This window comes from Leptodactylus fuscus, chromosome 5 (assembly GCF_031893055.1).
Source record: "Leptodactylus fuscus isolate aLepFus1 chromosome 5, aLepFus1.hap2, whole genome shotgun sequence".
In the NCBI taxonomy this organism is placed as follows: domain Eukaryota; kingdom Metazoa; phylum Chordata; class Amphibia; order Anura; family Leptodactylidae; genus Leptodactylus; species Leptodactylus fuscus.
The window spans coordinates 219,649,609-219,664,747 of NC_134269.1; the positions used below are offsets into that span (position 1 = coordinate 219,649,609).

The 15,139-nt window shown below is 43.0% G+C and overlaps 1 protein-coding gene across 1 annotated transcript in view; it reads right to left on the reverse strand.

The window, feature by feature from the left end:
* The window catches only part of LOC142204631 (uncharacterized), a 46,210-nt gene that overhangs the window by 10,965 nt on the left and 20,106 nt on the right, over positions 1-15,139 (reverse strand). Inside the window, exons 7-15 of the mRNA XM_075275938.1 lie at positions 14,771-14,905; positions 14,498-14,601; positions 14,122-14,246; positions 12,422-12,534; positions 12,146-12,283; positions 11,882-11,984; positions 11,700-11,800; positions 11,375-11,545; positions 11,116-11,260 (exon numbers count right to left, since the gene is read on the reverse strand). Of these exons, the coding sequence (XP_075132039.1) occupies positions 11,116-11,260; positions 11,375-11,545; positions 11,700-11,800; positions 11,882-11,984; positions 12,146-12,283; positions 12,422-12,534; positions 14,122-14,246; positions 14,498-14,601; positions 14,771-14,905 (1,135 nt within the window). The remainder of the gene's footprint in view (positions 1-11,115; positions 11,261-11,374; positions 11,546-11,699; positions 11,801-11,881; positions 11,985-12,145; positions 12,284-12,421; positions 12,535-14,121; positions 14,247-14,497; positions 14,602-14,770; positions 14,906-15,139) is intronic.

Genomic DNA, 15,139 nt, shown 5'->3' on the forward strand with positions numbered 1-15,139 from the left:
TATCTATCTATCTATCTATCTCCTATCTATCTATCTATCTATCTATCTATCTATCTATCTATCATCTATCTATCATCTATCTATCTATCTATCTATCTATCTCCTATCTATCTATCTATCTATCTATCTATCTCCTATCTATCTATCTATCTATCTATCTATCTATCTATCTATCATCTATCTATCTATCTATCTATCTATCTATCTCCTATCTATCTATCTATCTATCTATCTATCTATCATCTATCTATCTATCTATCTCCTATCTATCTATCTATCTATCTATCTATCTCCTATCTATCTATCTATCTATCTATCTATCTATCTATCTATCATCTATCTATCATCTATCTATCTATCTATCTATCTATCTATCTCCTATCTATCTATCTATCTATCTATCTATCTCCTATCTATCTATCTATCTATCTATCTATCTATCTATCTATCTATCATCTATCTATCTATCTATCTATCTATCTATCTCCTATCTATCTATCTATCTATCTATCTATCTATCTCCTATCTATCTATCTATCTATCTATCTATCTATCTATCTATCTATCATCTATCTATCTATCTATCTATCTCTTATCTATCTATCTCCTATCTATCTATCTATCTATCTATCTATCTATCTATCTATCTATCTCCTATCTATATATCTATCTATCTCCTATCTATCTATCTATCTATCTATCTATCTATCTATCTATCTCCTATCTATCTATCATCTATCTCCTATCTATCTATCTATCTATCTATCTATCTATCTATCTATCTCCTATCTATCTATCTCCTATCTATCTATCTATCTATCTATCTATCTATCTCCTATCTATCTATCTATCTATCTATCTATCTATCTATCTATCTATCTCCTATCTATCTATCTATCTATCTCCTATCTATCTATCTATCTATCTATCTATCTCCTATCTATCTACCTATCTATCTATCTATCTATCTATCTATCTATCATCTATCTATCGCCTATCTATCTATCTATCTATCTATCTATCTATCTATCTCCTATCTATCTATCTATCTATCTATCTATCTATCTATCTCCTATCTATATATCTATCTATCTCCTATCTATCTATCTATCTCCTATCTATCTATCTATCTATCTATCTATCTATCTATCTATCTCCTATCTATCTATCTATCTATCTCCTATCTATCTATCTATCTATCTATCTATCTATCTATCTATCTCCTATCTATCTATCTATCTATCTATCTATCTATCTATCTATCTATCATCTATCTATCTCCTATCTATCTATCTATCTATCTATCTATCTATCTCCTATCTATCTATCTATCTATCTATCTATCTATCTATCATCTATCTATCTTCTATCTATCTATCTATCTATCTATCTATCTATCTCCTATCTATATATCTATCTATCTATCTCCTATCTATCTATCTATCTATCTATCTATCTCCTATCTATCTATCTATCTATCTATCTATCTATCTGTCTATCTCCTATCTATCTATCTATCTATCTATCTATCTCCTATCTATCTATCTATCTATCTATCTATCTATCTATCTATCTATCTCCTATCTATCTATCTATCTATCTATCTATCTATCTCCTATCTATCTATCTATCTATCTATCTATCTATCTATCTATCTCCTATCTATCTATCTATCTATCTATCTATCTCCTATCTATCTATCTATCTATCTATCTATCTATCTCCTATCTATCTATCTATCTATCTATCTATCTCCTATCTATCTATCTATCTATCTATCTATCTATCTATCTATCTATCTATCTATCTATCTATCACAGCACAGTATATAAGGTATAAGTTTTCCTGTATGTTGGGCCCCCGGTGGGCACGACTTACCTTGTGAAGCTTCTCCTCCTATATTATCAGAGTTGTCTCCCACTGCCCCAGAGCTCGCAGTGACTGCCCGGCCCCCTCCCAAATCATCATTAGCCTTCTTATTGATCCCTTGTTAATGAGGATGTCGGATAGAATCAGCCATCAATGTGTCCAACGCTGCGCTCCGGTGAAGGACAGAGCTATAGACGGGGCTCATACCCTCCCCATGTATGTCACCGCCACCCCCCTCCTATGTATGCTACCAAGCCCCATGTAATGTATGCCACCCCCCTCCTATGTATGCTACCAAGCCCCATGTAATGTATGCCACCCGCCATGTAATGTATGCCACCCGCCATGTAATGTATGCCACCCTCCATGTAATGTGTGCCACCTGCCCTGTAATGTGCGCCTCGACCACCCCCATTCACCTCCTTCCTTCTGGACATCTGTAGGTAGCCTTAAATGGAGACAATATGGAAGCGAAAATCATCTCTAAAGTCATTTGTTTGGCCTGGGGAACATGACAACTCCTCCGGTCATGATATCTGGGATAATCGGGGGGTTTATTCCTGTGTTGTGTACGGTCGCCCTGTGCCGGAGCTAGTCAGTGACATGGAGGATCGGGACACATCACTTCTGCTGCCCCTTAAATTCCTTCATTAGTTTATTACTTTAAGCAGGGGCGGTTCTGTAGATAATGCGTGGGCGGTGACTGCTGAGTGGTGGGCGGGGCTTATTTACAATGGTAACTTCCTGGTTTTTTACCACTCACCAGCAGAATCGGTAGAATAGTAAAATGATTTCCTCCCCCCTATGTATATATGGAAACCCCTTCTGCATAACATGAAGTATCGGGGCCTCTTCGGTGACTTCATACACAGCCGTGACACTCATTTGTCTGCTGACATATTTAAGGATGCCCTGGGGGACTTAGTGGTGGAAACATCACTTTGGGCGTTGGCCCTTTAATATCTCACATTAGTTTCTGGCTTTGTAATTTGACGTAATGACTTTAAGCAGGGGCAGTCCCTAGACAAAGCGTGGGCGGTGACTACCGAGTGGTAGGTGTGGCTTATTCAGGAACATAACTTCCTCATGTCTTTGCTCTAAGCAGAATCATCTCCTTTCTCATCATTGGCAGCCATATTAGTGGTCACTCAGCTTTTCCAGACACCACTATAACTACCATCTCTGGCTTCTCCGTCTCTGCAGTTGCTCCTCTGCTCTCCTTTCTTCTACCATAATCTTTCGCCTCCTCCTTCATTTTATTCCAGGCTCTGCACCTTCCTGCTCCCCCTCTCCCAGCCCCTTCTCCCCTCCCTCAGATTTCTGCCCTTTTCAGGAGAATGTCACTAATTTTGTAGACAACCTCGTCTTCCTTCACTAAAACACCTATGGCCGAAAGCTGTTTCTCCCGAGACCGATCTGTGCTCAGCCGAGCTCAGGGTAACACGAGGCGACATCACCTGTCTCATGTCTGCAGACCGCCCCTTTAACAAGTCCAGGCACCACGTCACCTCCTGTCACCAAGACACGACACCCACCACAATGACAGGGCTCAGTGAGAGGGGCACCTGCTATATGTAGTGCAATCTATTGTCCTCTGTTATCAGCCACGTCAGGAGAGGAGAGGCCGACTGTAGGACAGGAGAATACAATCTATTACTATCTGTTATCAGCCATGTCAGGAGAGGAGAGGCCGACTGTAGGACAGGGGAATACAATCTATTACTATCTGTTATCAGCCACGTCAGGAGGGGAGAGGCCGACTGTAGGACAGGGGAATACAATCTATTACTATCTGTTATCAGCCATGTCAGGAGAGGAGAGGCCGACTGTAGGACAGGAGAATACAATCTATTACTATCTGTTATCAGCCATGTCAGGAGAGGAGAGGCCGACTGTAGGACAGGGGAATACAATCTATTACTATCTGTTATCAGCCATGTCAGGAGAGGAGAGGCCGACTGTAGGACAGGGGAATACAATCTATTACTATCTGTTATCAGCCATGTCAGGAGAGGAGAGGCCGACTGTAGGACAGGAGAATACAATCTATTACTATCTGGTATCAGCCATGTCAGGAGAGGCCGACTGTAGGACAGGGGAATACAATCTATTACTATCTGTTATCAGCCATGTCAGGAGAGGAGAGGCCGACTGTAGGACAGGGGAATACAATCTATTACTATCTGTTATCAGCCATGTCAGGAGAGGAGAGGCCGACTGTAGGACAGGAGAATACAATCTATTACTATCTGTTATCAGCCATGTCAGGAGAGGCCGACTGTAGGACAGGGGAATACAATCTATTACTATCTGTTATCAGCCATGTCAGGAGAGGAGAGGCCGACTGTAGGACAGGGGAATACAATCTATTACTATCTGTTATCAGCCATGTCAGGAGAGGAGAGGCTGACTGTAGGACAGGGGGATACAATCTATTACTATCTGTTATCAGCCATGTCAGGAGAGGAGAGGCCGACTGTAGGACAGGGAATACAATCTATTACTATCTGTTATCAGCCATGTCAGGAGAGGAGAGGCCGACTGTAGGACAGGGGAATACAATCTATTACTATCTGTTATCAGCCATGTAAGGAGAGGAGAGGCTGACTGTAGGACAGGGGAATACAATCTATTACTATCTGTTATCAGCCATGTCAGGAGAGGAGAGGCTGACTGTAGGACAGGGGAATACAATCTATTACTATCTGTTATCAGCCATGTCAGGAGAGGAGGGGCCGACTGTAGGACAGGGGAATACAATCTATTACTATCTGTTATCAGCCATGTCAGGAGGGGAGAGGACGACTGTAGGACCGGGGAATACAATCTATTGCTATCTGTTATCAGCCATGTCAGGAGAGGAGAGGCCGACTGTAGGACAGGAGAATACAATCTATTACTATCTGTTATCAGCCATGTCAGGAGAGGAGAGGCCGACTGTAGGACAGGGGAATACAATCTATTACTATCTGTTATCAGCCATGTCAGGAGAGGAGAGGCCGACTGTAGGACAGGGGAATACAATCTATTACTATCTGTTATCAGCCATGTCAGGAGAGGAGAGGCCGACTGTAGGACAGGGGAATACAATCTATTACTATCTGGTATCAGCCATGTCAGGAGAGGAGAGGCCGACTGTAGGACAGGAGAATACAATCTATTACTATCTGTTATCAGCCATGTCAGGAGAGGAGAGGCCGACTGTAGGACAGGGGAATACAATCTATTACTATCTGGTATCAGCCATGTCAGGAGAGGCCGACTGTAGGACAGGGGAATACAATCTATTACTATCTGTTATCAGCCATGTCAGGAGAGGAGAGGCCGACTGTAGGACAGGGGAATACAATCTATTACTATCTGTTATCAGCCATGTCAGGAGAGGAGAGGCCGACTGTAGGACAGGAGAATACAATCTATTACTATCTGTTATCAGCCATGTCAGGAGAGGAGAGGGTTGCACCGATTTGGGGTGCAGAGACCCCTGATTCTCCCCATATCAGGGGTCTTTTATTCCTGATGCTGACACCCCGCTCTGCTTCGCTCGCCGCCGTCACCGCTGTCACATCTTGTTATTTCTGCACCAATAAATCTCTTTAAAAATAAACTGGTTTATTATCCTGTAGCGGAAACCTGCGAGGCGAGAGAAGTAGGGCAGAGCGAGGGGTTAACCTGTGCCCGGCCGCAGCCCCCACCTCCATGACTGCCCTCCAGGTCATAGCCTGCCTGAATGATGTCATTAAGGAGGGGCGACTGCAATGTTGCACCTACAGGGGGCGCAGTCTTTTCCTGGGGCTGGGGTAGGTCTTGTATTTCTTCACTTCTTTTTGCTCTAGCTCTGTTTTTCTTATACAAAGCTCCAAATCCCCTCCATAGACATATATATATATATATATATATATATACAGTCCTATGAAAAAGTTTGGGCACCCCTATTAATCATAATCATTTTTAGTTCTAAATATTTTGGTGTTTGCAGCAGCCATTTCAGTTTGATATATCTAATAACTGATGGACACAGTAATATTTCAGGATTCAAATGAGGTTTATTGTACTAACAGAAAATGTGCAATATGCATTAAACCAAAATTTGACCGGTGCAAAAGTATGGGCACCTCAACAGAAAAGTGACATTAATATTTAGTAGATCCTCCTTTTGTAAAGATAACAGCCTCTAGTCGCTTCCTGTAGCTTTTAATCAGTTCCTGGATCCTGGATAAAGGTATTTTGGACCATTCCTCTTTACAAAACAATTCAAGTTCAGGTAAGTTTCATGGTCACCGAGCATGGACAGCCCGCTCTCAAATGATCTGAAAACAAAGATTGTTCAACATAGTTGTTCAGGGGAAGGACACAAAAAGTTGTCTCAGAGATTTAACCTGTCAGTTTCCACTGTGAGGAACATAGTAAGGAAATGGAAGACCACAGGGACAGTTCTTGTTAAGCCCAGAAGTGGCAGGCCAAGAAAAATATCAGAAAGGCAGAGAAGAAGAATGGTGAGAAGAGTCAAGGACAATCCACAGACACCTCCAAAGAGCTGCAGCATCATCTTGCTGCAGATGGTGTCACTGTGCATCGGTCAACTATACAGCGCACTTTGCACAAGGAGAAGCTGTATGGGAGAGTGATGAGAAAGAAGCCGTTTCTGCACGTACGCCACAAACAGAGTCACCTGAGGTATGAAAAAGCACATTTGGACAAGGCAGCTTCATTTTGGAAGAAGGTCCTGTGGACTGATGAAGCAAAGATTGAGTTGTTTGGTCATACAAAAAGGCGTTATGCATGGCGTCCAAAAAAAGCAGCATTCCAAGAAAAACACATGCTACCCACTGTAAGATTTGGTGGAGGTTCCATCATGCTTTGGGGCTGTGTGGCCAATGCCGGCATCGGGAATCTTGTTAAAGTTGAGGGTCACATGGATTCCACTCAGTATCAGCAGATTCTTGAGAATAATGTTCAAGAATCAGTGACGAAGTTGAAGTTACGCCGGGGATGGATATTTCAGCAAGACAATGATCCAAAACACCAAAGCTCCAAATCCTCAGGCATTCATGCAGAGGAACAATGACAATGTTCTGGAATGGCCATCCCAGTCCCCAGACCTGAATATCATTGAACATCTGTGGGATGATTGGAAGCGGGCTGTCCATGCTCGGCCACCATCTAACTTAACTGAACTTGAATTGTTTGTCCAAAATACCTTTATCCAGGATCCAGGAACTGATTAAAAGCTACAGGAAGCGACTAGAGGCTGTTATCTTTGCAAAAGGAGGATGTACTAAATATTAATGTCACTTTTCTGTTGAGGTGCCCATACTTTTGCACCGGTCAAATTTTGGTGTAATGCATATTGCACATTTTCTGTTAGTACAATAAACCTCATTTCAATCCTGAAATATTACTGTGTCCATCAGTTATTAGATATATCAAACTGAAATGGCTGTTGCAAACACCAAAATATTTAGAACTAAAAATTATTAAGATTAATAGGGGTGCCCAAACTTTTTCATAGGACTGTATATATAATTCCATCCACCTGCTGCCACCACTAGCGGGCGCTCACTGCATCACTGATTATGATATTTTTCTTGTACAATTCTCTTGTACTGTGCTATTAATGTCGGTCTCCACTGTTGTTCTGGAATTTTATTCTTGAAGCTAGTAGTTGAGGACGGCCAGGACAATGGCGGAATATCTTCATCAGTAAGGGATGCAGCAAATGTGTGGAGCAGGGGGTGCAGAGGGCGAGGCCCAGGAATATTAGGGGAGCATAAGCTATACAAATACATTATAGTTGGGGGCCTGGTACAGGCGCTTCATGTTTTGCTTCTGGTTCGGGGGTAAGTGACAGCCTGAGACATAACAGGTGACAGTCCGGTGAGACAGATATATGTGGGGTGCCCGGGGCCCATCCTGCAGGCGCCCCCTCTGATTGGAGGGAACCTGGATGGAAACACAGAGGCAGCTGACGCTTCTTTACAAGTGGAAAATGTGTGAGTGTGGTGGGCGGCAGCGCTGCCAACATGTGACGTGGGCCGAGCTATTTTTACCCTGCTCTGAGCCAAATAAGCAGTGAAATGGGGAGGAAGTCAGACTGTACTGTACACCGAGAGGAGGGGGCGCTCACATCAATGACCCCCCTGTGCCACTGCCGCTGCTGCTGAGCACTACAATGTAACAGCGTGATAGGCACGAGACTGCGACGAGTCGTCAGCTCTGAGGTCAATAAAGCTGAATGAGAAGAACGGTCACTGCCTGCGCCCCAATATCTCTGCTCAGGGTCAGGGAATGAGAAGAGAAATTCTCTCTTCACGATTGGGGTGGAAATCTGGAACATCCCATTATAGATTATGGGGTCCACGAGTGTCCGAGGGTAAACGATTTATAAGAGGACCCAAAGAACGGAAAACCGAAGGCCAATGTGAATCGAATGTCAGCAGTACGAGATGTCCAATCTATACTGTAAACAATGTATATAGGACAAGGATGACTGTATAGAAAGTATATAGGACAACTATATGGAAAGTATATAGGACAAGGATGACTGTATAGAAAGTATATAGTACAAGGATGACTGTATAGAAAGTATATAGTACAATGATGACTGTATAGAAAGTATATAGGACAAGGATGACTATATAGAAAGTATATAGGACAACTATATGGAAAGTATATAGTACAAGGATGACTGTATAGAAAGTATATAGGACAAGGATGACTATATAGAAAGTATATAGGACAACTATATGGAAAGTATATAGTACAAGGATGACTGTATAGAAAGTATATAGGACAAGGGTGACTATATAGAAAGTATATAGTACAAGGATGACTATATAGAATATATATAGTATTGTCGCTGACAGCTGAGGTCTTATACCGGTGACTATATATACAGTATATACAGTATACAGTATTCTACTTCCATCCCTCCTGCAGTTTGTTCCATTGCGCGCACACTGCCACCTAGTGGTGAAGGTAAAATATAACACCCTTTTTTCATGGTAAGAAGTTAATAGGACGTAGAAGGCGCTGATGTCCTAGAAGAGACCACAGAAGATGAATCTATGATCTCAGCTGTGACCTGTAGATGGCGCTATTTCTTCTTATGGCTCCAGATAGTACATGGTAGGATTTCTGCATTTGCATTGCTTACACTGCCACCAAATGGCTGGGATTAGGTATCACACTCATTTATAATGACAAACTACTGTGCCCTATACCAGTGGTCGCCAGCCTGCGGCTTTACATCTGTGGTAACACTACAGCTCCCAGCATGCCCTGTAATAATTGCACCAGCTGGAGACTTGCAGGTTAGAAGCCGCTGGTGTACACAGTAATATTATATAGGTAAGGTCATGATACTATATGTTATCACATCCCTACTACTGCCCCATATGTTGTCATGGTCTGGTCACAAGTCCAATGCTCAGATGCTACTTGAGCCATATACTATCTATTTAACCAAAGTTCATTGAAAGGTGGAGCCTCCCTTTAAATGACTAGAGGGACACCTTAGACCATATGGGTGATTAGTGTGGGACACGACAAAGGGAATCCCAAGTCATTCTTCACCCCCTCAGACCCTTCATTAGGTATAACTCAGTCTATTACTTTTACCTGGAGTGTCCCTTTAAAGAGGTCCTTTCACCACCTCCACCAACTCCAACTCTTGACATCCTTTAATAGTCTCTGCTCCACTGATTCCAGCGCAGTTGGAATTTTTTCTCTAGCCCTCACCATTCTCGAGCAATGGATGCTGTTAGTTTCAGTACCCAATATAGTAATTCGGCTCCCTACTGTTATGTGGGCGGTGCCAGACTATCTGCTCCAGCCTAGGACCGCCCACCTCACAGTAGGGAGCCTAACTAGTATATCAGGCACTGAGACTAACAGCATCCATTGCTCTGGAATGGAGGGGGCTAGAGAAAAAATTCCAACTGCGCTGGAATCAGTGGAACAGTGCTTATTGAAGGGTGCAAAGAATTGGAGTTGGTGAAAGTTCCCTTTTAACTCACCACCAACTACATGCTAATGAGCCATGGCTCCACCCACAACATGGCTGCCTCCGCACTTCATTCTAACTTTCGACAAGCACTTGCAATGAAGAATCTGATACAATGCTATTTTATTTTACAGTACTTTGTCACCAGTCTGCCAAGATGGACAAACACGTTTTGTGCTTGTAATTTTTTTTTTTTTTTATAAAATGAATTCCCTTCTTCCTTCCGTCAATCACATCTTCCCATCTGCCCATACACATGTGGACTATGACAATGGGATATGGGAAGTGATAATACGACGATGTGGGCGTCCATGCAGATCATTGCTGGAGACCATGCTGTGATTTCCTGCTAGGAGAGGGGGGAGAGGGAGCTGCCATATTTACAGAACCGGTCATGTGGCTGCTGCCGAGATCTTGCCAGTAGTTCACACTGTTTACTGGCCACATAAAAAAAGCCTAATGTTTTTGTGATTATAATAATCCCTTTAATACACCTATATAGCTGCACGATCCTCATGGCATCAGTCTATGTCCGTGTGATCGCCGCCGCAGGTCCGGTTCAACCCACGTGCTGGCATTGATATGGTGATATTACAACACTGGACGCTGTGCACACTGAGGGGTCATTGGCAGCATTAAACGCCACTCGTAGGTTTTAGCAGTCTAGCGTCATCTACGTAGGATGTCACACTTTAGAAAAATATAAGGTTTCCCGCGGAAAGAAGGAAACCGCAAGACGTTCTATCTAAGGTCACCAAGAGAGTCACTACGGTGTGCTGAATGCTACAGCTAGCAGCACCTAAGTCTCTAGGCTGGAATGTACATCGCCCCCGATGGCGGATATCTGTAACTGCAATCCTTCAGGATTTAGGTATAGGGCAATGGATAGGGGAAGGATATAATAAAGAATATGGGTAAGGGGCAAGAGGGACCTCTGACCTGACCCATATGGAACAAGACCTAGATTAATATGGCCCTGGAGCCTCTGCGGGGGGCAGGTCATATGACTATTGTACAGTATGGTGTGACCCCGTTAGGCACCAGGGCAACTTCCACCTCTCTATTCCTTATAGGATGAGAGGGATGACTTGGGAGGGGGCAGGACGTTTAACGTTTGGGTGGGGGACAAGTGATGTTTGACCAATTTGGATTGCTTGTGTCCCAGACGCCCTCGTGAGGGGTGAGGTGGTGGAGTAGGAGACTCCTTGTCTGTACAAGTCCCTGCAACAAGTGGCCGCATCAGAACCGCGTCTCTTTATCTGGCGAGATGAGACCGTCCTTGGCTTTTACCACCAACGCTCCACTTTTCCGGGCTTCGCCAAATTCTGAGAGATATTTTTTGGGTTGCGGGAGGTCAGGGTGCGGAGTGACCAGCTGCTTCAGCCTCTGGAAGGTGAAAGGAAGGGATGTAAGTGCCCAAATATACATTATATATAATATGGCCACATGTTGGATCCCAGATACGGATTGGCGATGCTCATGATCTAGTCAGACTGTTACCTGGGTAAATGGACCTTTTGTCCTCAGCGTGATATAGGCGGCGTACACCGGTATACAGATCATGGAGGAGATGGCCATCAGCCAGCCAATGGCATAGCCCCATGGTGGATACACATAGCGGTTATTGTACTTCAGGGGCGTGTACTTGATGAGAGAGAAGAGGAACGTCCCCTGAGGAAGAGAGACCATGTATAAGATGACAGTAGATAGGACAAGGAGGTCTGAAGACCCTACTAGGGGACAGACTCTTCTTACATGGTCACCAAGAGTCGGGTAACCCAATATAGTAGACTATTCACTCCTGCAAAGACTCGGTACAACTCACCATGCACACCGCAGGGGTGGCGATCAACCAGCAGAACTTCACGATGGGCCATGGCCGGTAGCCAATCATATCTTCTATATTATCATAGAAGCGATCTGCACCTGGAAGGAAAAGGGGGTCATGGTGAATCTTAGCACCATCTGGCAACTTGAACCCTGCTTTTGTTTTCTCCGTGGACTCACCATAGACCCAACCAACACAGACCACTTCAAAGATGGCAACGCAGAGCAAGCAGGTCCCACTGGCTGCATAATAGTCGAACAGCTGGAAGACATACATCCCGCCCTATGAAGGAAGAAGAAGACGCCAACTGGTCAACTTAACCAAAAAGCAACATTAAAATACAGAAATTTCCTTGGGTCGATGCTAATCTGGATACTCCTTTAAGACAGTAATCTAAGTGTCTACACCCTTTGGCCCATCGTGAGGTTGAATATCACTTATACCTCAGTTATTAGGATAAGGCCCAACAAGTAGCAGATTATGGCGATGGCCAAAATGAGGAATTCTCTGCGATACTTCTTCCGAAAAACCTCAGGAAACATATCAACGATGGCGGTGACCAGACTCTCCACACAGACGAACTGGAAAGAAGATACCAGTTACTTAGAGGTCAACAAATTTATAAAAGTTCAGTTTCCCAGGGCCAAGAATGGCTCAGTGTCTACCAAACCAACCATAGTGTGCGGTAAGTTTTGTACACTAGTCTGTAAAACTCATACCTGGCTGTCGAGCCCCAAAAAGATGAGCATGAGGAAGAAGAGGCAAGACCAAAGCGGAGACACCGGCATCATGGTCACTGCTTTTGGATAGGCAATGAATGCTAGACCAGGACCTATGAACAAAGAACATCATAGTGAGGGTCCAAGACTATGGTGAGATAAGGACAACATGATGCCCACAATGTGGAATATCAAGAATAGTTGTGGACTTTCTACCACCAGAAAATGATAACTGTTGTCTATCACGGTTTGAGGGCTGAGAATTTTCTGGGAATCCTGTTGTCTTGAGGCCATAACCATAAAATATAGAATCAAGATTCTTCTTCTTAAACACTCTACTATCAAAAGTCTTCTACAAGAGGTCTAGAATCAAGATTTATCTACAGGACGTTTAACTCAGTTCTTATCCAATAGGTCTACATTCAAAGTTCCTCTGAAAGAGATCTATAAAAGTTTCTTCTACAAGAAGTCTACAAACAAGGTTCTACTTTGTAAAGTCTACAATCACATTACTACTTCATGAGGTCTACAATCAAGGTTCGCACATAACAAGTCTACATGTCTTAAGGTCTACAAGACATCTTAAGTCATGTTTCTTCAACAAGAGGTTTACAATTAAGGTTCTTCTAAAAGAGGTTTACAATCAAGGTTCTTCTAAAAGAGGTCTACAATCAAGGTTCTTCTACAAGAGGTCTACAATTAAGGTTCTTCTACAAGAGGTCTACAATCAAGGTTCTTCTACAAGAGGTCTACAATCACGGTTCTTCTACAAGAGGTCTACAATTAAGGTTCTTCTACAAGAGGTCTACAATTAAGGTTCTTCTACAAGAGGTCTACAATTAAGGTTCTTCTACAAGAGGTCTACAATTAAGGTTCTTCTACAAGAGGTCTACAATTAAGGTTCTTCTACAAGAGCTCTACAATCAAGGTTCTCACGTAACAAGTCTACATTAAGCTCTACAAGAGATACCTTAAGTCAAGTTTCTTCAACAAGAGGTCTACAGTAAATGTTCTACCATGTGAGATCTAGATTCAATATCTACAAAAGGTCTACAATCTGGGTTTTTACACAAGAAGTCTACAGTAAAAGTTCTTCTACAAGACACCTACAACTAAGGCCAACTACAAGATGTCTACAAGCATGGTTCTATTTCAAAAGATCTACAGTCAATATTTTTCTACAGAAGGTCTACAATCCAGGTCCTTCTATAAGTCTAAAAGTTCTTCTAGAAAACAATTATGAAGGTTCTTCTACAAGGAGTCTACAATCATGGTATTTCTATAAGAGGTCTTCAATCAAGGCTCTACTTCAAGATTCTCTTCAAGAGGCCTTCTGTAAGAGGTCAACAATCGGGATTGTTTTATAAGATATCTACAATTAGTGTTCTAGTTCAAGAGGTCTACAATCACAGTTCTTCAACAAGAGGTCTACAATCACGGTTCTTCAACAAGAGGTCTACAATCAAGGTTCTTCAACAAGAGGTCTACAATCAAGGTTCTTCAACAAGAGGTCTACAGTCAAGTTCTGAGTGAGGTCTCACTATCCACTGAGAAGATACGAGGCCCCATTCCTTCATGGGGCCCATAGCATTCATGGCAGGTGTTTTGACTATACTATAATATTTCCCAGAAGTTATGATTTTGGTCTTAGAAGGTTCCTTCAGTAATGTTCCATCTAGTAATGGTGGCCTTCAACTTACCTGATTCAGCCACTTGCGAAATTGGGACGCCCTGCTCCCGCGCCATGAATCCCAGAACTGAAAAGATGGCAAAGCCGGCCACAAAGCTGGTTATACTGTTCAGGAAACAAAGAGCGATGCAGTCCCTGAAGATGAAGAGAAGGAAAGACAATGCTGGGTTAGATGTGGGGAGCAAATCAAGGCCATACAAATGTCTACAACCCCTTGTGTGGGCCAGTGAGATCCCGTATACCAGTGAGATCCGCCATCCCAGTAAAATCCCATATACCAGTGAGATCCCATATACCAGTGAGATCCCGTATACCAGTGAGATCCCATATACCAGTGAGATCCCATATACCAGTGAGAGCCTGTATACCAGTGCGAGCCCATATACCTGTAGCAATTGTTGTTGTATTTATTGTAGCTCCCCAACGCTGTAAGACAACCCTGACAAATGGCGTAGGAGAAGAAAATTTGTGTTCCTGCGTCCATCCAGACCTGTAGACAAAGCACAAGGACCACGATTATCATAAGTGTATCTAAGCCCATTATGTGATATGTTGTCTACTGAGATGTATCTAAGCCTTATGATGTGTGATACAAAAAATATCTGAGCCCCCACCCCACAAATAATAATGTATTCATCAGTTCCCATGACCCACCTCACCTGAGGGTCCTTGAGCCGTGTGATGTCCGGTTTCAGATAGAACATGATCCCCTCATACGCTCCAGGTAGAGTGACCCCTCGGACCAGCAGGACGATTAGCATCACATAGGGAAAAGTGGCTGTGAAATACACCACCTGACACAAGGGGGCAGTAATGAGAACAGGCTGTTACATATCATGTCATATATCATAGGGCTGCTCCTGTAGTGCCCAGTTTGTAAAATATGGGTTCTGGTATATACACTTGGATACAGGAGTGATAGGGCAAGATTATCATCATGGTAAGGAGAGGTTATAAGACTGACAACATAGCCATTCTTATATCAGGAGTCCCGAAAAATGGGCATCTTGTTTTACCCCACAGCGGTA